Source organism: Pleurodeles waltl, chromosome 5 (assembly GCF_031143425.1).
Source record: "Pleurodeles waltl isolate 20211129_DDA chromosome 5, aPleWal1.hap1.20221129, whole genome shotgun sequence".
Lineage (NCBI taxonomy): Eukaryota > Metazoa > Chordata > Amphibia > Caudata > Salamandridae > Pleurodeles > Pleurodeles waltl.
In genome coordinates, this window is record NC_090444.1 from 66,435,111 (window position 1) to 66,460,246 (window position 25,136).

General features: G+C 46.6%; 1 protein-coding gene across 2 annotated transcripts in view; it reads left to right on the plus strand.

Annotated features, from left to right (window-relative positions):
* Positions 1–14,209: 14,209 nt before the first annotated feature.
* ZNF513 (zinc finger protein 513) overlaps positions 14,210–25,136 on the plus strand; it is a 98,931-nt gene continuing 88,004 nt past the window's right edge. For both annotated transcript variants that reach the window (XM_069233579.1, XM_069233577.1), the window contains exon 1: positions 14,210–14,615. Coding sequence is in view for 1 of the 2 variants with exons in the window: in XM_069233577.1 (XP_069089678.1) it covers positions 14,576–14,615 (40 nt within the window). In the remaining variant the exon portion in view is untranslated. The remainder of the gene's footprint in view (positions 14,616–25,136) is intronic.

Consider the following 25,136-nt stretch of genomic DNA (forward strand, 5'->3'; position numbering starts at 1 on the left):
ATATTCCCCACTTACCTATGCCTTATTTTTCTTTCTTCTTTATTTTGGGGAATCCGGTCCCACTGAGCGTCGGGGGAACAAGGTCTCTCTCCACACCGGACCAGGCCATTCCCGGAACTCTCGGCCCTGAAAGAAAAGGGATTCATATTAGTTTCTGGACTCTGACAACACCAAAGTTTTGTGACACGAGCTAGTGTCCCATCCGAGCAGATAGAAATAAAAGCACTAATCAAAAAAAACCCTGAGTCTGTCGCCTTCTTCCAATATCCCTTCGACTCGGGATAAAGAACCCGCTACAAGTAGAGTAGGGTATAGTGGTGCAGAGTAGAATAGAGTAGGCATAGAGTGCAGTGACAGAGTGAAATGGAATAGCGTGATGTACAGTGCAGCGGTGTAGAGTGCAGTGGTGCAGAGTAGGTTGGCATAGAGTGCATTGGATTTGAGTAACATGACATAGAGTACAGTGGTGCAGAGTAGGAGTAGAGTAGCATAGAGTGAAGTGGTGCAACGTAGATTGTAGTAGCGTAGAATACAGTTGCATAGAGTGAAGTGGTACAGAGTGGAGTGGCACAGGGTGCAGTGGCATAGAGTAGATTGTTTTGGAGTAGAGTGAAGTGGCAGAGAGTGGAGTGGAATGGAGTGGTGCAGTGTAGAGTGGAGTGATGCAGGTAGAGTGTAGTAGTTTAGAATAGAGAGGCATAGAGTACAGTGGCATAAAGTGCAGTGGTGTAGAGTAGATTGTTTCAGAGTACAGTGAAGTGGTGTTGAGTGGAGTGATGCAAGGTACAGTGCAATGGTGTAGAGTGGGGTAGAGTGGAGTGGTGTAGAGGAGAATGGCGTAGAGTGCAGTGCCATAAGATACAGTGGTGCAGAGTATATTAGAATGGCTTACAGTGGACTGGCTTAGAGTCCAGTGGTATAGAGTGCAGTGGCATAGAGTGGAGTGATGTAGAGTAAAGTGGTGTATAGTATAGTGTCATATAGTGCATTGGCATAGAGTGCAGTAGAATGGTGCAGAGTAGAGTGCTGTAGAGTGCAGTGGCATAGAGTGCAGTGGTGCAGAGTAAAGTGTCATAGAGTTCAGTGTCAGAGACTGCAGTAGTGTTTTGTAGAGTGGAGTCGTGTAGTAGAGGGTAGAGTAGCATAGAGAGCAGTGGCACAGAGTACAGTGGTGCAGTGTAGAATAGAGTGGCATAGACTGCAGTGACATAGAGTGCAGTGGTGTAGAGCAGAGTGGCATAGACTGCACAGACTAAAGTGTTGTAGAGTAGAGTATAGTCATGTAGAGTGCAGTGATGCACAGTAGATTGGCATAAAGTGCACTGCTTTTGGGTAAAATGGTGTAGAGTGCATTGGTGTAGATGTGCAGTGCTGCAGAGCGCAGTGGTTAGGGTAGAGTGGCATAGAGTGCAGTGGTCTAGAGTGGTGTAGAGTACAGTGGCAGAAAGTGGAATGGTGCACTGTTGATTGCAATGCAGAGTGTGGTTTCATAGAGTAGAGTGGAGTAGATTGACGTGGGGCAGAGTGGAGTACAGTGGTATAGTGTGCCTTGACACAGTGTAGATTGTTTCAGAGTATACTGAAGTGGCGTAGAGTGGAGTGGTGCAGGGTTGAGTGCAGTGGGGTAGAGTGATATAGAGCGTGGTGATGGAGAGTAGAAAGGCGTGTAGTGCAGTAATGTAGATGCAGGGGTCCAGGGTACATTAGAGTGGCATTGAGTGGGTAGGCAGAAAGTGCACTAGTGTAGATTGTAGTGTGGCAGATCAGAGTGGCACAGAGTGTAGTGCCCTAGACTTGAGTGGTGTAGAGTGCAGTGGCAAAGAGTGCAATAGTGCAGATTAGAGTGGGGTAGAATGCAGTGGCATACAGAAGAGTGGTGTAGAGATGCACAGAGTGCAGTGGTGCAGAGTACAGTACAGTGACGCAGAGTGCAGTGGCTTAGAGTGGAGTGGAGCAGAGTGGAGTGGTGTAAAGTGGAGCGTACATGGTGTGGAAGCACACTGCCATTACAGACAATACATTATCAACTGAAATGACCGTTACACTTGCACAGACATACAGTTTTACTGATAAAACTCTACAGCACACAAACGATGTCAAACGATGACAAATGTAATCACCTAGTGTACTGACTTGTTTTCATTGTATCAAAATATTTATTTCCACTGCGCATCAGAATTACCAAAAAATGTGTTTCTTTTCAATCAATCAAGGATTTATAAAGCACAGCAAATCACCTGTAAGGGCCTCACAGCGCTTTTTTTGTGCTTTAACTAATTTGGAATTGTAGGAAGGTGCCCTTTTTGGATGGTCATTCGCACACTTTTTGCTCGAGGTGCTGCTGGGCATGACTCTGAAAGCTCACTGGAGCCTGCTAACTGGGCCAAAATTGGTAACTATGAATTGGTGTCCTCATTTATGGAGTACTTTAAACCCCTTATAAGTCCTTAGTATATGGTACCAGTGGTACCCAAGGCATGGGTGTTAAAAGGGTCACCATGGCCTGAAGCACTGTTTGTACCACCTTGAGTGACCTAGTAAAACTACTGACAGCAGACCTGCCATTGCAGACTACAGGAGCAGTGCATACAGTTCAAACTTGACTGTGCCCACAACACATATATGAAAGGCAGCCCCAGCACTGAATTTAATATATGTCAGTCAGCCCTAAGGTAGGCCTCCTGAGCCCACAAGGCATGGTGTATTATATTAAAGGTGTGGACATATAAGTGCAAGTTTACATGTCCTTATAGTGGCCTTTTCTATTCAAGGTTACTGTAGGTGAATGACAGCTCATTGGATAAAAAGGGCTGGCTCCCAGGCAAACCCGAAGTCACTAACTCCGTAATGGTACCGCCAAAGTCCACCATGTTTGGCACCAAACAATATGCCTTCTCACACCTGACACAAATATTGTGTCAGGGGTGATGTGGCATGGGGCCTGAAAGCAACCTCAGGGGTTGCTCACCCCAGTTTCCCTGTGCTCTGGCTTCCAGCCCGCAGCTGCTGCTGCCAAGACAGGATTCTGACCCCCTGGGCAGAGATGCAGACACTTCCAGGAGTCAGGACAATGGCCTGGATGGGAAGGCGGTCACACCTACCTCCATACCTCCTTCCCTCCCAGGAAGGCTAGTGAAGTGGCACAAGGCAGTGAGCATCAAAAAGCACACTGCCTCTGATATGCAAGCAGGCTCTCCCCCTTTCGAGGACAAAGCCGTCCCCCTGCCCCCAGGGACATTATTTACCTGGTGGAAGGGAAAATTAGTCAGGAGGCATACCCATGCCCCCAGGGACATTTTTTACCTGGCGGAAGGGAAAATTAGTCAGGAGGCATACACCCCCCAGAAGGCTAACCACACTCCTAGCCTGATCTTCTGTCAACATGAAAAGTGGCAAAATAGAGGGTTCTGGGTAGAAAAGGTGCCACAACCCACCGGATGTGGTCACCTCAGGGGCGGATTAACCGCTGGGGCTATTAGCCCGTTGGCCAATTACAATTACACCCCTAATGTCCCTAAATCCAGGATTTAACTCCCTGCCTGGGGCGAGCTGGTCTCGTCCAGGCACTTGGTTCCCGTGTGCCTGGGACGAGACCAGCTCGTCCTGCACCCGGCCCACTAATATAATTAGGCTGATCTGCCCCCAGGGGGGGCAGAAAACCACTAGACACCAGGGATAATTTTTTTGTTTTTTTTCATTTTTATTTTTTTATGTGTGGGGACCCTTAGGCAAGGGTCGCTCCCAGGAGGTCAAATTATTTTTAGCCCATTTCTGCCCCCCCTGGGGGCAGAAACCACTAGACACCAGCTATGATTTTTTTTTTTTCATTTTTCTTTTTTTATGTGTGGGAAGAGACCCCTTAGGCAAGGGTCACTTCTGGGGAACCCAATTATTTTTAGGCCATTTCTGCCCCCCAGGGGGCAGATCGGCCTAATATAATTAGGACAATCTGCCCCCAGGGGGGGCAGAAACCACTAGACACCAGGGATTATTTTTTTGTTATCATACTTGTGCATAAGGCTGGCGGCCCCTTGGGCAAGAGCCGCTCCCCAGGGGGGGCAAATTATTTTTAGGCAATTTCTGCCCCAAACCCCTAGACACCAGGAATATATTTTTTTGTTTGTTTATTTTTTTTTATATGTGGGGAGCGACCCCTTAGGCAAGGGTCGCTCCCCAGGAGGCCAAATTATTTTTAGGTCATTTTTGTCCCCCCTCGGCCTAATAGGCGATCAAACCACAAGACACCAGGGATTATTTTTTTTTATATACTAACGAATAAGGGGAGCTGCCATGTAGAAAAATCCACAAGACCTAGACACATCTGAAAACTAAACATCTGGTTGATTCCAGGGTAGTGTGCTTCACATGCACCTGCACCATTTTCTTACCCACAATGCCCTGCAAACCTCCAACTTTGCTGGAAATCACACATTTTTCCCACATTTTTGTGATGGGACCTTCCAGAATCTGCAGGAATCCACAACATTCCTACCACCCAACACTGTCTCATCTATAGCGATAAAAATTCTGCCCCACTTGTCAGCCTAAAAATTTTTTTTTTCAAACTGCCCTTTTGGACCTGCTTTGGTTCCCCCTCAATTTCAACATGTTTTTGGCTCTTCCCTGTCACAGGCACTTGGCCCACCTATACAAGTGAGGTATCATTTTTACCGGGAGAGACTGAGGGGAACGTTGGGTGGTAGGAAATTTGTCCTTGTGCAGTGATCCCACACAGAAATGTGGGAAAAAATTGATTTTTTAGCTTAATTTGAGGTTTGCTGAGGATTCTGGGTAAGAAAACATTGGGGGATCCACGCAAGTCACACCTCCTTGGACCCCCTTGGGTGTCTAGTTTTCAGAAATGTCTGTGTTTGGTAGGTTTCCCTAGATGGCTGCTGAGCCCAGGACCAAAAACGCAGGTGCCCCCGCAAAAACAGGTAGTTTTGTATTTGATAATTTTGATGTGTCCAGATAGTGTTTTGGGGCATTTCCTGTCGCGGGCACTAAGCCTACCCACACAAGTGAGGTATCATTTTTATCGGGAGACTTGTGGGAACACTGGGTGGAAGGACATATCTGGCTCCTCTCAGATCCCAGAACTTTCTGTCACCAAAATATGAGGAAAAAGTGTTTTTTAGCCAAATTTTGAGGTTTGCAAAGGATTCTGGGTAACAGAACCTGGTGGGAGCCCCACTAGTCACCCCATCTTGGATTCCCCTAGGTGTCTAGTTTTAAAAAATGCAAAGGTTTGCTAGGTTTCCCTAGGTGCCGGCTGAGCGAGAGGCCAAAATCCACAGGTAGGCACTTTGCAAAAAACACCTGTTTTCTTTGGGAAAATGTGATGTGTCCACGTTGTGTTTTGGAGCATTTCCTGTCGCGGGCACTAGGCCTACCCACATAAGTGAGGTATAATTTTTATCAGAAGACCTGGGGGAACACTGGGTGGAAGGAAATTTGTGGCTCCTCTCAGATTCCAGAACTTTCTGTCACCGAAATGTGAGGAAAAAGTGTTTTTTAATCCACATTTTGAGGTTTGCAAGAGATTCTGGGTAACAGAACCTGGTGGGAGCCCCAGAAGTCACCCCATCTCGGATTCCCCTAGGTGTCTAGTTTTAAAAAATGCACAGGTTTGCTAGGTTTCCCTAGGTGCCGGCTGAGCTAGAGGCAAAAATCCACAGGTAGGCACTTTGCAAAAAACACCTGTTTTCTTTGGGAAAATGTGATGTGTCCACATTGTATTTTGGGGCATTTCCTGTCTTGGGCAGTAGGCCCACCCACACAAGTGAGGTATCATTTTTATCCAGAGACATGGGGGAACACTAGGTGGAAGGAAATTTGTGGCTCCTCTCAGATTCCAGAACTTTCTGTCACCGAAATGTGAGGAAAAGGTGTTTTTTTAGCCACATTTTGAGGTTTGCAAAGGATTCTGGGTAACAGAACTTGATGGGAGCCCCACAAGTCACCCCATCTTGGATTCCCCTGGGTTTCTAGTTTTCAAAAGTGCACAGGTTTGCTAGGTTTCCCTGGATGCCGGCTGAGCTAGAGGCCAAAATCCACAGGCAGGCACTTTGCAAAAAAACACCTGTTTTCTTTGGGAAAATGTGATGTGTCCACGTTGTGTTTTGGGGCATTTCATGCCACGGGCACTAGGCCTACCCACATAAGTGAGGTATCATTTTTATCGGAAGACCTGGGGGAACACTGGGTGGAAGGAAATTTGTGGCTCCTCTCAGATTCCAGAACTTTCTGTCACCGAAATGTGAGGAAAAAGTGTTTTTTAATTCACATTTTGAGGTTTGCAAGAGATTCTGGGTAACAGAACCTTGTGGGAGCCCCACAAGTCACCCCTTGTTGGATTCCCCTAGGTGTCTAGTTTTAAAAAATGCACAGGTTTGCTAGGTTTCCCTAGGTGCCGGCTGATCTAGAGATCAAAATCCACAGGTAGGCACTTTGCAAAAAACACCTGTTTTCTTTGGGAAAATGTGATGTGTCCACGTTGTGTTTTGGGTCATTTCCTGTCGCGGGTACTAAGCCTACCCACACAAGTGAGGTATCATTTTTATCGGGAGACTTGGGGGAAAACTGGGTGGAAGGAAATTTCTGGCTCCTCTCAGATCCCAAAACTTTCTGTCACCAAAATGTGAGGAAAAAGTGTTTTTTAATCCACATTTTGAGGTTTGCAAGAGATTCTGGGTAACAGAACCTGGTGGGAGCCCAACAAGTCACCCCATCTTGGATTCCCCTAGGTGTCTAGTTTTCAAAAATGCACAGGTTTGCTAGGTTTTCCAAGGTGCCGGCTGAGCTAGAGGCCAAAATCCACAGGTAGGCACTTTGCAAAAAACACCTGTTTTCTTTGGGAAAATGTGATGTGTCCACGTTGTGTTTTGGGGCATTTCCTGTCGCGGGCCCTAGGCCTACCCACACAAGTGAGGTATCATTTTTATCTGGATCCTTGGGGGAACACTGGGTAGAAGGAAATTTGTGGCTCCTCTCAGATCCCAGAACTTTCTGTCACCGAAATGTGAGGAAAACTTGTTTTTTAGCCACATTTTGAGGTTTGCAAAGGATTCTGGGTAACAGAACCCGGTGGGAGCCCCACAAGTCACCCCATCTTGGATTTCCCTAGGTGTCTAGTTCTCATAAATGCACAGGTTTGCTAGGTTTTCCAGGGTGCCGGCTGAGCTAGAGGCCAAAATCCACAGGTAGGGTCTTTGCAAAAAACACCTATTTTCTTTGGGAAAATGTGATGTGTCCACGTTGTGTTTTGGGGCATTTCCTGTCGTGGGCACTAAGCCTACCCACACAAGTGAAGTATCATTTCTATCGGGAGACTTGGGGGAACACTGGGTGGAAGGACATTTCTGGCTCCTCTCAGATCTCAGAACTTTCTGTCACCAAAATGTGATGAAAAAGTGTTTTTTAGCCAAATGTTGAGATTTGCAAAGGATTCTGGTTAACAGAACCTGGTGGGAGCCCCACTAGTCACCCCATCTTGGATTCCCCTAGGTGTCTAGTTTTCAGAAATGCACAGGTTTGCTAGGTTTCCCTAGGTGCCGGCTGAGCGAGAGGCCAAAATCCACAGGTAGTCACTTTGCAAAAAACACCTGTTTTCTTTGGGAAAATGTGATGTGTCCACGTTGTGTTTTGGAGCATTTCCTGTCGCGGGCACTAGGCCTACCCACATAAGTGAGGTATCATTTTTATCGGATGACCTGGGGGAACACTGGGTGGAAGGAGATTTGTGGCTCCTCTCAGATTCCAGAACTTTCAGTCACAGAAGTGTGAGGAAAAAGTGTTTTTTAATCCACATTTTAAGGTTTGCAAGAGATTCTGGGTAACAGAACCCGGTTGGAGCCCCACAAGTCACCCCATGTCGGATTCCTATAGGTGTCTAATTTTCGAAAATGCACAGGTTTGCTAGGTTTTCCTAGGTGCCGGCTGGGCTAGAGGCAAAAATCCACAGGTAGGCACTTTGCAAAAAACACCTATTTTCTTTGGGAAAATGTGATGTGTCCACGTTGTGTTTTAGGGCATTTCCTGTCATGGGCAGTAGGCCTACCCGCACAAGTGAGGTATCAGTTTTATCGGGAGACTTGGGGGAACACTGGGTGGAAGAAAATGTGTGGCTCCTCTCAGATCCCAGAACTTTCTGTCACCGAAATGTGAGGAAAAAGTGTTTTTTTAGCCAAATTTTGAGGTTTGCAAAGAATTCTGGGGAACAGAACCTGATGGGAGCCCCACAAGTCACCCCATCTTGGATTCCCCTAGGTGTCTAGTTCTCGAAAATGCACAGGTTTGCTAGGTTTCCCTAGGTGCCGGCTGAGCGAGAGGCCAAAATCCACAGGCAGGCACTTTGCAAAAAACACCTGTTTTCTTTGGGAAAATGTGATGTGTCCACGTTGTGTTTTGGGGCATTTCCTGCCTCGGGCACTAGGCCTACCCACACAAGTGAAGTATCTTTTTTTGGGGAGAATTGGGGGAACACTGGGTGGAAGGAAATTTGTGGCTCCTCTCAGATCCCAGATCTTTCTTTCACCGAAATGTGAGGAAAAAGTGTTTTTTATCCAAATTTTGAGGTTTGCAAAGGATTCTGGTTAACAGAACCTGGTGGGAGCCCCACAAGTCACCCCATCATGGATTCCTCTAGGTGTCTAGTTTTAAAAAATGCACAGGTTTGCTAGGTTTCACTAGGTGCCGGCTGAGCCGGAGGCCAAAATCCACAGGTAGGCAATTTGCAAAAAACACCTGTTTTCTTTGGGAAAATGTGATGTGTCCACGTTGTGTTTTGGGGCAATATTTCTGTTGCGGGCACTAGGCCTACTCACACAAGTGAGGTATCATTTTTAACAGGAGAATTGGGGAACCCTGGGTGGAAGGAAATTGGTGGCTCCTCTCAGATTCCAGAACTTTCTGTCACCGAAATGTGAGGAAAAAGTGTTTTTCAATCCACGTTTTGAGGTTTGCAAAGGATTCTGGGTAACAGAACCTGGTGGGAGACCCACAAGTCACCCCACCTTGGATTCCCCTAGGTGTCTAGTTTTCAGAAATGCACGGATTTGGTAGGTTTCCCTTGGTTCTAGCTGAGCTAGAGGCCAAAATCCACAGGTAGGCACTTTGCAAAAAACACCTCTGTTTTCTTTGGGAAAATGTGATGTGTCCACGTTGTGTTTTGGGGCATTTCCTGTTGCGGGCCCTAGGCCTACCCACACAAGTGAGGTATCATTTTTATCAGGAGACTTGGGGGAACGTTGGGTGGAAGGAAATTTGTGGCTCCTCTCAGATTCCAGAACTTTCTGTCACTGAAATGTGAGGAAAAAGTGTTTTTTTTAGCCAAATTTTTAGGTTTGCAAAGGATTCTGAGTAACAGAACTTGGTGGGAGCCCCACAAATCACCCCATCTTGGATTTCCCTAGATGTCTAGTTCTCAATAATGCACAGGTTTGCTAGGTTTCCCTAGGTGCCGGCTGAGCTAGAGGCCAAAATCCAAAGGTAGGCACTTTGCAAAAAACACCTCTGTTTTCTTTGAGAAAATGTGATTTGTCCACGTTGTGTTTTGGGGCATTTCCTGTCGCGGGCACAAGGCCTACCCACACAAGTGAGATATAATTTTTATCGGGAGACTTAGGGGAACGCTGGGTGGAAGGAAATTTGTGGCGCCTCTCAGATTCCAGAACTTTCTGTCACTTAAATGTGAGGAAAAGTTGTTTTTTTATCCAAATTTTGAGGTTTGCAAAGGATTCTGGGTAGCAGAACCAGTTGGGAGCCCCACAAGTCACCCCATCTTGGATTTCCCTAGGTGTCTAGTTTTCAAAAATGCACAGGTTTGGTAGGTTTCTGTAGGTGCCGGCTGAGCTAGAGGCCAAAATCCACATGTAGGCACTTTGCAAAAAACACCTCTGTTTTCTTTGGGAAAATGTGATTTGTCCACGTTGTGTTTTGGGGCATTTCCTGCCGCGGGCACTAGGCCTACCCACACAAGTGAGGTATAATTATTTCGGGAGACTTGGGGGAACGTTAGGTGGAAGGAAATGTATGGCTCCTCTCAGATTCCAGAACTTTCTGTCACTGAAATGTGAGGAAAGGGTGTTTTTTTTAGCCAAATTGTGAGGTTTGCAAAAGATTCTGGGTAACAGAACCTGGTGGGAGCCCCACAAGTTACCCCATCTTGGATTCCCCTAGGTATCTAGTTTTAAAAAATGCACAGGTTTGGTAGGTTTCCCTACGTGCCGGCTGAGCTAGAGGCCAAAATCCACAGGTAGGCACTTTACAAAAAACAGGTCAGATTTCAATGTAAAAATGTGATGTGTCCATGTTGCGTTTCCTGTCAAGAACATTAGGCCTAACCACGTAAATGAGGTACCATTTGTATCGGGAGACTTGGGAGAACACAGAATAGCAAAACAAGTGTTTTTGCCCCTTGTCTTTCTTTACATTTTTTCCTTCCAAATGTAAGATAGAGTGCAAAAAAGAAATCTATTTGAGAAATGCCCTGTAATTCCCATGCTAGTATGGGCACCCCGGAATTCAGAGATGTGCAAATAACCACTGCTTCTCAACACCTTATCTTGTGCTCATTTTGGAAATACAAAGGTTTTCTTGATACCTATTTTTCACTCTTTATATTTCAGCAAATAAATTGCTGTATACCCGGTATAGAATGAAAACCCTTTGCAAGGTTCAGCTCATTTATTGGCTCTGGGTACCTAGGGTTCTTGATGAACCTACAAGCCCTATATATCTCCGCAACCAGAAGAGTCCAGCAGACATAACAGTATATTGCTTTAAAAAATCTGACATTGCAGGAAAAAGTTACTGAGTAAAACGTGGGGAAAAATTGCTGTTTTTTTCACCTCAATTTCAATATTTTTTTATTTCAGCTGTTATTTTCTGTAGGAAACCCTTGTAGGATCTACACAAATTACCCATTGCTGAATTCAGAATTTTGTCGAGATTTCAGAAATGTTTAGCTTTCTGGGATCCAGCATTGGTTGCACACCCATTTCTGTCACTAACTGGAAGGAGGCTGAAAGCACCAAAAATCCTAAAAATTGGTTACGTCCCAGTAAAATGCCAAAATTGTGTTCAAAAATTGGGTTTTCTGATTCAAGTCTGCCTGTTCGTGAAAGCTGGGAAGCTTTGTTGATGCCATTTTCAGGGGGGAAAACACAAGCCTTCTTCTGCAGCCCTTTTTTTTTTTTTTAACTGAAGTTTTTGCCGTATTGTGGCTAATTTCTTGGTCTCCTTCAGGGGAACCCACAAACTCTGGGTTCCTCTAGAATCCCTAGGATGTTGGAAAAAAAAGGACGCAAATTTGGTGTGGGTAGCTTATGTGGGCAAAAAGTTATGAGGGTCTAAGTGCGAACTGCCCCAAATAGCCAAAAAAAGGCCTGCCACCTGAGGGGGAAAAGGCCTGGCAGCGAAGGGGTTAAGGGGCTCCCATGGCACCAGAACTTCAGATCTGCAACAACTTGCAACAAGAGGACAAGAGAATACCCGCACAACAGGAACATGCACTAACAAAGGGTGTGATACCTTGAACCTATGACAACCTCCTGGAACTGCTCGACTGTGGCTTGTCCTGGACCAAATACTGCTTCCCTCAGCAAGAAGGGACCCTTTGTGAGCCAAAGGCAAGACAAGACTCCCTTGGACTAGTGGCACTAGTCCCCTGTCTACCACAGGTAAAAAGTACTAACCGGATTGGAAGAAGCGCTGGCCATCGGGCACTCCGACGGATCATCCAAAGATAGGTAGTCCAGTGCATTGTGGGAAGTGTACTACAGCTCCCTGCCAAGTTACAGCCAGCTACCATTTTCCACAAGACCTCTAGAAGTAGAGGTAGCTTCTTCTCCACCTCACCACTGCCAAGGCTTGTTGGTGGCCAGTCTGGTCATCACCACCTTTACTCGATGCTGCAACCTGAGGGCACACTGTAACTCCTTCAACTGATGTCACCTGTGGCTCTGTTGTCAAGTTTTTAAATCCATTTCCTCGCCTGCACCACCTCAGTGTTAAAATCAGCAACTGCAGCTACCATTCAGCACCAAGGATAGCCAGCACACCTCTGCACCAAGATGTTGAGACCAGGTGGAGTTGTTCTGACTGGTGAATCCTGGTCCAGGAAATCACACAAGTTTAACCTCCAGTGAGTTCCCACAAACTCAACTTGCAAGTGACCAAGTGTCACAAGTACCATTTTTCAGCACCTGCGGCTTCTGTATTCAGCACCAAGGACATCAAGGAAACCTCTGATCCGGGCCCCACAAGCCAGGTAAAATTGGTTTGACTGTCGCAGCTTGGTGTAGGAAACCGCACAATCTTAACTACCAGTGGGTTCCTCTGAACTCACCCCATAAGTGACCAAGTGTCACTAGAGACTTTTCCCATTGACCGCAATAGTAAGATTTGACAGCTTGTAAATGCACTGATTTTATTTCAGCTCTAAAATCCACAACTCTGGTTATACATAACTGATTTGTTTTTGTTTGGTGGCTAATATTATTTAAAAATCTGTTCTGTTTTTATAAATTGGTATGGGATTTCTTTTGAGTCATGTCAATTATTTATCATCCATGTTGGTACTCTGAAATGCTTAACACATTTCACTAATAAAGCCTACCTGCTGTTCACCACACTACCAGGGCTGAGCTAAGGATTTATTATTGTGAATACGACGGACAATCTTTGGGAAATTGTGAGAGCATTACATAGTGAAGGCTAACAAGCATCACTGCATAATACTCCACTTTCCTACAGATATATTCTGAAATATCTGCTCAGTTCATGTATAGACATTTAAATTTTGTTATGGGCTTAGCTCTACGGAAGGGACAAACTCAAGCTGGAAAGCCTAAAACAAGAACCAGCAAACAGAAAGCAAGCAAATGTGAGTTACGAACCACAAATCCAATAGTAAGCAATGGGTGGAATCGATTCCCAGGGAAGCTTTCCGAAAGTTCCCAAGAACAGCCCTGCCAAGTACCACACATCAGGTGTTAAACTAACGCATCTTAATGTGGTGGTCTGCATCACGGCATTAAAATGCATTGTCATGCATTTTTAGCACCTTGACCACCTGCATGGGCTGAGACTGGGCGAACTAAGCAAGCATATGGTGCTTTCATCTTGATAGAATGCTGCCACCTGCAGGATGTGTAGTGTAGCACATAGGCTGAGGCTTTGTGATGTTCTTGACCCATCATTTTGTATCTGTCATTTCCAATTAAATTCCCTTATTTGTGGATGTTGATTTTATGTCTGGAAAAGCACCCAGAGTTTTCGGACATATACACTTGCAGTCTGGGTCATTTGGAACTGCTTTTCGAGCCCTGCTTCACTGTGCTTCCTCCAAAATTGGCATAGACTTAATTTGCGCCTCTTAAACAAAACATAAGTCAGTTTTAATTTTGTTCTTTATTCCTAGTTGACTCAAACAGGGTTATTCAGCTTTTAAGTATAACTTCCTTGTTTTTTAAATACCTCTCTCTTTTTAATTTATATAAAATCCCATCTCTTTCTACAATAAATACAAAATATTTGCTTGAATAACCAATTTACCCGAAAAGTTTTTTTTTTTAGGTCTAATTGGCTGTCAATTTTTTTTTGTTAGTATCTCTGACTCGCCTTCTTTGAATTAATTATTGAACCTCATTGGGCTCTGAGTATATTGCTTTTCCGTGATCCAGTCGATTTTTACATTTACTTATGGTTTGACCATATTCTAACAAAACATTTGTCCCACTGTCCCCTGCGGTATCTCATAGCCCGACAGAGCATTCACTGAGGTGTCCTTTCATTTCTGGTGCTTTGCAGCAGTTTTAAGATCTTATAGTTTCTCCTTTCTCAAATGGGTGTAATTTGTGTTTCCCTCGTCTTCATCGCTTGATTTTGCTCAAGAGAAAGTGTCAGTCATAGTCATTGAATGTCACTCATAATTACACTGAAATTATAAAAATGTCACGATTAAGTAAAGTTAACCCTTTGTAGCTGTGCAAGAATAACGCGTCACCGAATGTGTCACACATAATGTGTTACAATGTCGCACTATGGAAACGTCACACTAAGCAAACTTGAAGAGTGACAGCTATTGCCTACCCTACTGAGAAGTACTCCCTGCATTCATATATTTATAATACAATTGGAAGCCCAAAAACTACAACTCCCAGCAAACAGAGCCGGATACGGAAATGTAGCTACCGGAAGTACCAGCTGTTACTGAAGGGAATGAAAACACATGAATGAGCGAGCGAGGGGAAAGTGACAGCTGAGCGCAATGGCACGCGCCGGTGGCATGCCAAGCCGGTGATTGGCCCCGGGGCTCGCGGCAGCAGGTGTCAGCCGGGCCCCGAGCCTCGCGCCAGCATGGGAGGCCGGCCATTGGCCGCAGGGCACGCGGCGGCGGCGTCCGGCAGTGCGTGACCTGCGCCGCTCTCGGGCGCGTGCGATGGCGGTTGCCGCGGTCAGGAGGGGGCGGCGCGGCCGGAGGTGGAGGGCCGGACGGGGACACTGAGCTAGAGGTCGCCACCGAGCTCCCCGCGGGCCACGGGGCGCAGGCAGCGGGCTGGAGCCGGACAGGATGCCCCGCAGGAAGCAGCTGAACCCGCAGCCCGTCAAACGTGAGTGGGGTGAGAGGGCCTAGCCGTGAGAGTGGGGATCCCCTCAGGGAGGGCCTGAGCTGGGGCTTGGAGGAGCGACCTCAAGTAGGAGCGTTATCGGAGAGCAAGTCTGCCAAGATTTGTTTTATACTGTACACATACGGTGCATTGTAATTGCGTTTTATAGCGCTTACTGCTCCTGGAGAGGCTCTGGAGCGCTTTTTGGCGAGTCGCACACTACCCCTTAACTCATGGGCCGAAATGCATTTAAAAAAGACTATGGAAACAGTGATGCTGTGCGCAAAGGGGGCGGTGTGAGGGTGGGGCAAGGCATGGTTGAAAAAACACAATATTCTCTTACGTTTCTCAGTCTTTCACCTCCATGTAACTCAAAGGTCTTCAAAATTTTTGATGCTGGGACCCCTTCCTCTCAAAAAGTTTTAGGCGTAAGGACCCCCTCCTGAAAAGAACTTCTAGAACCTGGTACTCCTCATCATCGTTAATCATAAATGTCCCCAGTTGCCACAGAAAATCATGTTTACGGTGAGGAAATAATACTAAACAGTGTTTAGCAACCCAAAGGTCAGTGAGTGTGGTGGAGTGGCCAAAGGTGTGGCTAAATACAAAGTTCCTCACTTATGAGGCATTGGCATAGGGCAGCACTGCAGTTCTTCTTGCTACACTGCCCTATGCCAATATAAAATGGCAGAAATGGACGGTATTTATGAAATACAGTGTATTCCTGTCCTTTCCCCCTGCACTGGCTCACAAATTGCTGCTTAGCGCCAATGTAGGTAGCATTGTTATTGTGCAGGAAGAGGCACCTTCCTGCACAAAAACAATCCCGGGAGGCATTTCCTCTTTCTAGGGGTGCTGCAGAATGCAACACACATGGAAAGAGGATAAAACGAGGAGAAATAAACATTTGTCCTCATTACGTCTGCTCTGGGGAGGCTTAAGATTTTTGCACTGATCCAGTTTACATGATTTTGAAAATCTAGCGCAGCATCAAAATCCATGGGTGTTGCATGGGAACAGCGATCGCAGCGCCTATGGGACGCCACCTTGGCGGAGAGTAAGGCAACGCAGCGGCTTGCGCTGCTTTACCTTACTCCACATCTGATGCTATTCCAAAGCCATGTAGGGTGGCTTTGTGTCACCTCATAGGTATGATTGACAGGCTTGTGCTACTGGAGCATCAAAAAAAAAGTCATTCTCCGGTGGCATAAGCCTCTCCTAAATAAGCAAAATATTCTGTATTTTTTTTTTTTTTAAGTCTTTCACCATCAGGTAGCTACATATAAAATAACAGCCAGCGCTAATGAAAAATAAATAAAATAAAATTACTGAGTGGGAAATGCACTGTAGTGCATTATGAAACCTCTATTAGTTAATGTACTGGAGAGGTCTGTGTGTAACCGGAGAGAACAGAAAGCTCTGTGCATATGTAAGTCATTATTTTATATTTGCAATGCACACAGTATAAAATAGACTACTACAAAATGTGTGAAATGTTTTACCATAAAATAGTGCTTCCAAAATATAGATTTTAGTAATACACGGGCCATATGTAATACCATTTACTTTTACATAACTATGCATTCAACAGCTCCTATAGGGAACTAAATACTACGTTAATACAATTTCAATTGAAAGGATGCACTTCACATTTTAGGTGTTAACTCTTTTTTTTACTCCCACTCAAAAAGAAGACATTTTTGTCATCACTGAGCTTCTAGTGATTTCATCAGTACTGGCTTCCAAGCATCCTTTACATTTGCAGATTACAGGTTACATTTTCAGATTAACCGGTAGCGCACATTTGCATTTCTTTCAGCAAGCAGGCACCCTGGCAAGAATGCTTCTTTAGATGTCTGCCCTCCCTCGGATTCACTTAACTTGGGACTCACTGAATGACAATTCAGCTGAATCTTTCTAAACTATCTAAATTAACCAAACTAACCCTCCAAGGACAGTTGTTGTTTTCCCAAAACGAAGACCTGGATTCGAGGCAGAAGTGGCTGAGGAATGCGCTTCCCCCTCCTGATGATTACACAGCCCCCCCTCAGGGTCGCGACCCACAGTTTGAAGTCCTAAGATGTATCTACATATATAGGAAGACCCATCTTAAATGAAACATTAATGCGAGTTAAGTTAATCAGTGGGATATGCATTATAATACATTATGAAAGCTCTATTAGTTACTGCACCGCTGAGGTCCCTCTGTAACCAGAGGGCCACAAAATTGAATCCTGGCTGGTGCAGTAGAAAAGAGTAACGTATGTTTAGTGCTACGAGGTGACAGCCTGTGACAGAAAGCACTGTGAAAATGTAAATCATTATTTTAAAATGGCACCTCACACAGTATAAGATAGGTTGTTACAAAATACGCAAAAAGGTTTCTGATAAAGGGCTTCCAAAATATAGATTTTTAGTAATACCTAGACTTTTCATAGTGCAATTACTTTTATAACTGTCATTTAAAAGCAGACGCTTCACAGTTCAGATGGTAACTCCTTGAAATACCATTCAAAAAAGTATAAATCTGTGTCATCAGGAAGCTTTAAGTGATTCCATCAAGTGAAGCCAATACTGTCTTATAAGCACCCTTTACATTTGTAAAATAACCATTTGTGCACATTGCCATTTCTTCCAGGCAGGTAGGCACCCTAGCAAACAGACTTTTTTTTTAACTGTCTGTCCCTCCCTCCCTCAGTTGCACAGAAGACTTCCTGCCTGACATTACAACTGAAGCCTTTTAACTCTGACTTAACCGTCTAGGAGTCTTTTCAGAAAATGCAGGGGAACTGCTTTTATTTTTAATTAAAAAAGCATGGACACATCGTGCCCCTCAGGCCCTGCCCACTTTGACCACTGCCCCTAGCCCACTGTTGGTGCATAATGTAGTGTTAGGTGTTATAGTTGTTATATGATGAGAGCATGTACTTCAGTTTTTGGTTGAATGGGAATAGATTTGTTTAAGCGGAGTTGGTGAGTATGTTTATGAGCAGACTATAGAGACAGTGTTTCCCTGGCTAAAGCCCAGCAAACTTGCTTCAAGGGTTAGAGTGGGGACGAATGGTTACAGAGTGTACCATTGTCTCATTCTTTCAACCTTTCAAATTGCATGCCTCCGATTCTGCTGATTTAGATTTTTTTTTTTTTAAATCATTTTGGTCTCATTTCGTTTATTAAATGTTACTTTATTTTCTTTTTTTTTTTTTTTTCTTGTGTGGTATTGTTACTTTATCGCTGCTTGTGTGCTGCATAAATACTTGACACAGTACCTCTGTGTTAAGCCTGACTGATTTTGTGCCAAGCTAACAGAGGGTTAAGCACAAATTACATTAGTGACTTTTGAGGCTCACCTTGCCCAGGATTGTGGTTGTTGCTTGTGAATGTTTTTCGTCCTACTCAATCGAAACCCCAATTTCTTACAGTATCTGTCATTCAGTAACCATCTACCACTCCAGGCCTCTAGAAGAATCTTAACAATCAGACTGAAAGTGCTTAGAAACAGTGCTCCCAAAAAAACCCTTGACCAGTTCTCCAATTGGCAATTCAGTGACATTAGCAGACAACATCACATCATTAACTGTGGTCCTGTGTATCAGTTTTAGTCAAATAACTATGATATCTGATAGAGACTTCTAGCTGCAGCTTCCTTACCTTAGAATTCCCTGACGTCAGTTTCGAATCCGGAGTTTTTTGTGAGCAGTACCCTGCGCGCCATCGGACGGCGTCGTTCGGATACGCGTGCGTCGACCAGCTCCGCGTGCGTCATCGGCGTCGTTGGAGTCGTCTATGATGTCACAGTTGTCTATATAGACGCCGTCTCGGCGCGCGTACGTCAATTCTTTTCCTTCCGCGCCGGTTAAGCGCAGTTTTGGAAAGAGCTACCCTGCTTCAACGATTTGTCTACGCTTTTTTGACTGTTTGGAGTCATGTCTTCGAGAAAGACGGGATTTAAGCGTGTGGTGCGTGTCATCGCACCATGTCGGTGACGGATCCGCACCGAGTTTGTCTTTGGTGCTTGGACAAGGACCACGATTCCACCTCGTGCTCCGATTGTCGGTCCATGGCGCCGAAGGCCTTGAGGGAGAGATCCCTTAAGCTTCTTGCGGCCTGACATTAGTCTTCGGTCGGCGCGACTCCGCGGAGGTCACAGTCTCGCAGTAGGAGGAGGTCGCGGCACCGCTCCCGGAGCCCCAAGTCCTCTTCCTCGCATTCGAGGTCATCGGAAGGTAAGAGGCACAAGAAGAAGTCCAAGCTGACTTTGTCTTTGCCATGCCCGTCGACCGACGAGGCGTCTAGGGAACGTCGATGTTCAGAGCGCGGTTCTGCGGAGCCGTCGCCAGGGTCAACTCCGCGTCTTCCACCCCCTTTCCGGGGACCGGATCGACCCCCGCTCAAATTAAAGAATTTTACGAAACCATGCGTCTCGTCTTTGAGCGGGCTGTACCCTCGGGTGGGTCTTCGGGCCCCGCGGGGTCAGCAGGAGCCCCTTCGGATTCGATGCCTTTGGCGCCGTTGGGGACCTCAGGATCCGATAACGGATCTGGACCGGTGCCGGTATCACACAGTAGACCTCCTTCGGTGCCGGGTCCGACGTCGACGATTCCGCCACCAGCGCCCACCGGTGGCAGCCCCATCCTTATTCCCGATGATCCGGAGCGACGTCGACTCCGACTTCGACGGAGCCTATTCGGCCCAGATCATTGTCAGAGCATTATTTGGAACAGCCAGACGCAGGAGAGGAATGGGAGGGGTCTGAGGACCCTTTAGAATCAGGGTTGCAGCAGGACTGGTATGTGGCTCAAGGGGAGGCCAGTGGACTGGACACATCTCCAGATGCTGGTATGCTCTCTCCTCCTAATGTGGCTACAGAGGAGGGGGCTCCTTTCGCTATGATGGTGCATAGGGCAGCTGAGGTCTTGGACCTAGATTTGCCCACGGTGCCAGTCAGAACAAATATCCTGACAGAAGTGCTTCAGCCGGGGGTGTCAACATCGGAACCGTTGTTGCCCTTCAATGAGGCTCTTACAGACGTCCTTCTGGGTGTGTGGTCCAAACCCAGCACAGGGGCTCCTGTGAATAGGACGGTCGGACGTCGCCATAGACCCACTCCCAGCGACCCTAGTTTCCTGACACAACACCCCACTCCTGAGAGCTTGGTTGTCCAAGCCTCTACTTCACGTGGTGCCTTCCCTTCCGCTCCCCCGGATAGGAAATCCAAGAGGATGGATCAGCTTGGGAAGAAGGTGTTTTCTTCCTCCAGCCTGGCATTGAGGTCTGTAAACACCTCTTGCCTATTGGGCCGTTATTCCCATACTTTATGGGATACGGTGGCGCAAGTGCTGCCCCAGGTCCCAGAGGGCGTACAGGACACTCTCACCCAGGCAGTAAAGGATGGGAGAGATGCAGCCAAGTTTACAATCCGGTGTGGCTTGGACACGACCGACTCGCTGGGCAGAGCGATTTCATCGTCAGTGGCCCTTCGTCGCCACGCCTGGCTACGTTCTACTGGTTTTTCAGGGGATGTCCAGTCCAGCTTGATGGACATGCCCTTTGATGGCTCTCGCCTTTTTGGTGAAAAGGCAGACTCTGCGCTTGAGAGGTTCAAGGATTCCCGAGCCACGGCCAGATCCTTGGGCCTTTCAACGCCGGCACAACAGCAGTCTGTCTTTCGCCCCTTCCGAGGCTTCGGGAGGGGCGTGGTGCCACGCCAGCCACAGCTTAGCCAACGTCCTCAGGCTTCACAGCATCCCGGAAGAGGACGTGGTCGTGGTACCATCCGACCCAGAGGGTCTGGCCAGAGGTCGACCGCCACACAGCCCCCCTCCACTGCGCCCAAGCCCTCCTAGTGTGGTTCTGCGGGATCACGTCCGTCCAGTTGGAGGGAGGATTCGTTTTCATCTCCCTCACTTGCTTTCCATCACCACGGACAAGTGGGTCCTGCAGATCATACGGAAGGGCTACTCCCTTCCCGTCCAGTCTTTCCCTCCGACAAAGGAATGGCTGATGGAGGACCATTTAGCTTTGCTCCGCAAGGAAGTTACGGCTCTTTTGGCCAAGGGAGCCATAGAAAGAGTCCCTATATCAGAACTAGGCAGTGTTTGTTATTCCCGCTACTTTCTGATTCCCAAAAAGAAAAAAAGGCCCTTTGCCCTATTTTGGATTTAAGGGACGTCAATCTCTTCCTCAAGAAGGAGAAATTCAAGATGCTCACTCTTGCTCAGGTTTTGTCTGCCCTAGACCAAGGAGACTGGATGGTAGCGTTGGATTTGCAGGATGCGTATTTCCATATTCCTATCCTGCCAAGCCACAGGCGTTACCTGCGGTTCAAGGTGGGCCACGAGCACTTTCCGTTTACCGTGCTTCCTTTCGGTCTCACCAGTGCCCCTCGGGTGTTCACAAAGGTGATGGCGGTGGTGGCAGCTCATTTGCGCAGGTCAGGGATTTCAGTCTTCCCCCTACCTGGACGATTGGCTGTTGAAGGCTCCTACGCCCCAGGCTCTCGTCACCCACCTCCAGACGACGGCGGACCTCTTGCATTCGCTGGGGTTCACTATAAATGTGCCGAAGTCACACCTGACTCCCTCTCAAAAGCTCTCTTTCATCGGAGCTGTTCTGGGCACAGTGCAGTATTGGGCTTATCCTCCCGATCAGCGGATTCAGGATATTCAGGTTATGATTTCGATGTTTCGGCCTCTATCCTGGATCTCGGTGAGACACTCTGAGGCTGCTGGGACTCATGGCTTCCTGCGTCCTGTTGGTCAAGCATGCCAGATGGCGCATGAGGGCTCTGCAGTGGGACCTGAAGTTCCAATGGGCACAGCATCAGGGAAATCTTACCGACGTGGTTCAGATCTCGGAGAGGACTGTGGAAGATCTGCAGTGGTGGTTAGTGAACTGCGAGTGGGTCAAGGGCAGACCCCTCTCCCTTCCCCAACCAGATCTAACAGTAGTGACAGATGCGTCACTTCTGGGATGGGGCGGCCATCTGGGGGAGGTGGAGATCAGAGGTCATTGGTCTCCGGTGGAATCTGGGCTCCACATCAACTTGTTGGAGCTTCGGGCGATCCGGCTAGCATTAAAAGCATTTCTTCCTGTTGTGAAAGGGAAGGTGGTGCAGGTGTTCACGGACAACACTACCGCAATGTGGCACTGCAACAAGCAGGGCGGTGTGGGGTCGTAGACCCTTTGTCAAGAGGCTTTACGCCTCTGGACATGGCTGGAACAGCAGGGCATGACCCTGGTGGTTCAACACCTGGCAGGTTCTCTGAACGTCAGAGCAGACGAACTCAGCCGAAAATGCTTAGAGGATCACGAATGGTGTCTCCATCCGGAGGTGGCGCAAGGACTCTTTCAGCAGTGGGGAGAGCCTTGGTTAGATCTGTTCGTCTCGCAGAGAACGCGCAATGTCAGCAGTTTTGCGCGTTGGAGTTTTCAAGGGGGCTATCGCTAGGCGACGCTTTTCGTCGCGAATGGAGTTCAGGCCTCGTGTACGCCTTTCCGCTTATACCACTTCTGCCCAGAGTTCTCAAGAAAATCCAGAACGACCGGGCCCAAGTAATCCTTGTGGCTCCGGATTGGGCATGGAGAGTTTGGTATCCAGAGCTTCTCAAAATGAGCATCGGTCCTCCAATCAGGCTGCCTCTTCGGGAGGATCTTCTGTCGCAGCAGCAGGGGAAGGTTCTCCACCCGAACCTGTCAACTCTGCGCCTTCATGCGTGGAGATTGAGCGGCGACAGTTGATGGTTTATGACCTCCCTCCCAAGGTCTGTGATATCATTCTGGCAGCCAGGCGTCCCTCAACTAAGTCGATCTACGCCTGCCGTTGGAAACGTTTTGTTTCTTATTGTTCAGAGAGGTCTATTGATCCTCTTTCTTCTTCTCTGTCTTAACATCCTTTGGTTTATTTTGTCTCTCGCCCAGCAGGGTTCCTCCTTGGGGACTCTCAAGGGCTATCTTGCAGCCTTATCGGCTTTTGTTCAGTTGCCTGATCAACCATCTCTGTTTAAATCACCTATAGTACAGAGGTTTTTGAAAGGGCTTGTACATCTGTTCCCGTCTGTGCCTTTCGTTATGCCCCAGTGGGATCTTAATCTGGTTCTTACCTTCCTTATGTGTGCTCCTTTCGAGCCCTTGCATAACTGTCCTCTCCGGCTGCTCACTATTAAGACAGCCTTTTTGGTGGCAATTACATCTGCCAGGAGAGTGAGTGAGCTGCAGGCTTTATCTTCTAAACCTCCTTATCTAATGATATATCCTGACAAGGTGGTGCTAAGAACTCGTGTCTCTTTTCTCCCCAAGGTGGTGACCCCTTTCCGTCTGGGTCAAAATATCACCCTGCCCACCTTCTTTGCACCACCACATCCCTCTAAGGAAGAGGAGCATCCCCATCGACTGGACCCAAAAAGAGCGTTATCGTTCTACCTTGACCGCACTAAAGAGTTCCGGGTGGACGACCAACTCTTTGTGGGGTATGTTGGTGCAAAGAAGGGTCGGGCAGTACAGAAACTATCCATTTCGCGCTGGGTCGTTCTCTGTATAAAAATATGCTACGCTTTGGCGAAGAAGCAGCCTCCTGAGGGCTTGAGAGCTCACTCCACTAGGGAGAAAGCTGCTACCACTGCATTAGCACGTGGCGTACCTGTGGTGGACATATGTCAGGCCGCAACGTGGGCTTCTTTACACACGTTTGCGAAGCACTACTGCCTGGATAGCCAGGTGAGAAGAGAGGGGCATTTTGCCTGTTCTGTCTTGCAAAACTTCCTTTATATAAAATAAAAATAAAAATAAAAAAATCTCCTTCAGACCCACCACCATGGGTTATAGCTTGGGTATCTATTCTAAGGTAAGGAAGCTGCAGCTAGAAGTCTCTATCAAATGAACAAGTTACTTACCTTCGGTAACGAGTTATCTGGTAGAGACTCTATCTAGCTGCAGATTCCTTACTCCCGCCCAAGCCTCCCTGCTCTGGGGAAATTTTTTCTCATTCATATGTGTGTGTGTGTGTGTATATATATATATATATATATATATATATATATATATATATATATATATATATATATATATTTTCATTTTGGCAACTTTTGCCTTTCTTACAGGCATAAAAGTGTTTTTCTCCAAACAGTCAAAGAGGTTAAAAGTGTATTGGTTGGTTCTTCCATGACTCTGTGCTTCTGGCGCGGGAAGTTGTGGAAAAGAACTGACGTACGCGCGCCGAGACGACGTCTATATAGACAACCGTGACGTCATAGACGACTCCAACGACGCACGTGGATCCGAACGACGACGCCGTCCGATCGCGCGCAGGGTATTGCTCACAAAAAACTCCGGATACGAAGCTGACGCCAGGGAATTCTAAGGTAAGGAATCTGCAGCTAGATAGTCACTACCAGGTACCTCGTTACCGAAGGTAAGTAACTTGTTCTTCTAATCCCAGCTTATCTTTTTTTAATAAAAGTATGATGCAGTTAGCACTGGATTCAAATCTGCACAGGCGTCCAGCAGTGGCATTTGTCACAGTGGCAATCTCTGGACACTTCAGAACCTGCTGTGCTGTGGGCAATGTGTAACCAGGAAAAAATATTATTATTACCATCTTCCCTGTTGAAAAACTGTGTGCTTATAGTCAGTCATATTTTCAACATATAACTCTGCTACCATTTGCTTTAGCATTCCCACAGAAGTGGGAGGAGGAGTGAAGATACTTCCACAAACAGCTTAAGTGTATTGCTAGACCTCCTGTGCCTGGAAGGTGAAAATCGAGGCACTTTAGGCACTCAATGCAGCACAAATATATAACCCAATAAAAAATCTTTAAATTTATGCTGCCTAATCTGAGGGAAGAATGAGTGCAGATGGATGCCATGAGTGCAAAGTACTCACAAACTGAGTATCTGAAGAGACAGACAAATATGACATGAAACATGCCTTCTGTAGGAGATTCTCACAAAATGAGTCACAGTGTGTGCGTGTTGGAAATAGAAGCTTTATAAATGTGAAAAACCTGATGTGAAAGAGAAAGATACATGGAATTCGGGCACAGGATTATGCCAACTCCCCACAGGAAGTGGTCATATACGGGGTGTAGGAAGTTGGCTCTGTATGCACTATTTCAAAGTAAGGAATAGTATGCACAGAGTCCAAGGGTTCCCCTTAGAGGTAAGATGGTGGCAAAACAAGATAATACTAATGCTCTATTTTGTGGTAGTGTGGTCGAGCAGTAGGCTTATCAAAGGAGTAGTGTTAAGCATTTGTTGTACATACACACAGGCAATACATGAGGAACACACACTCAGAGACCAATCCAGCCAATAGGTTTTGGTATAGAAAAATAAATTTTCTTAGTTTATTTTAAGAACCACAGGTTCAAATTCTACATGTAATATCTCATTTGAAAGGTATTGCAGGTAAGTACTTTAGGAACCTTGAATCATTACATTGGCATGTATACTTTTTACATAAAACACAATAAGCTGTTTTAAAAGTGGACACAGTGCAATTTTCACAGTTCCTGGGGGAGGTAAA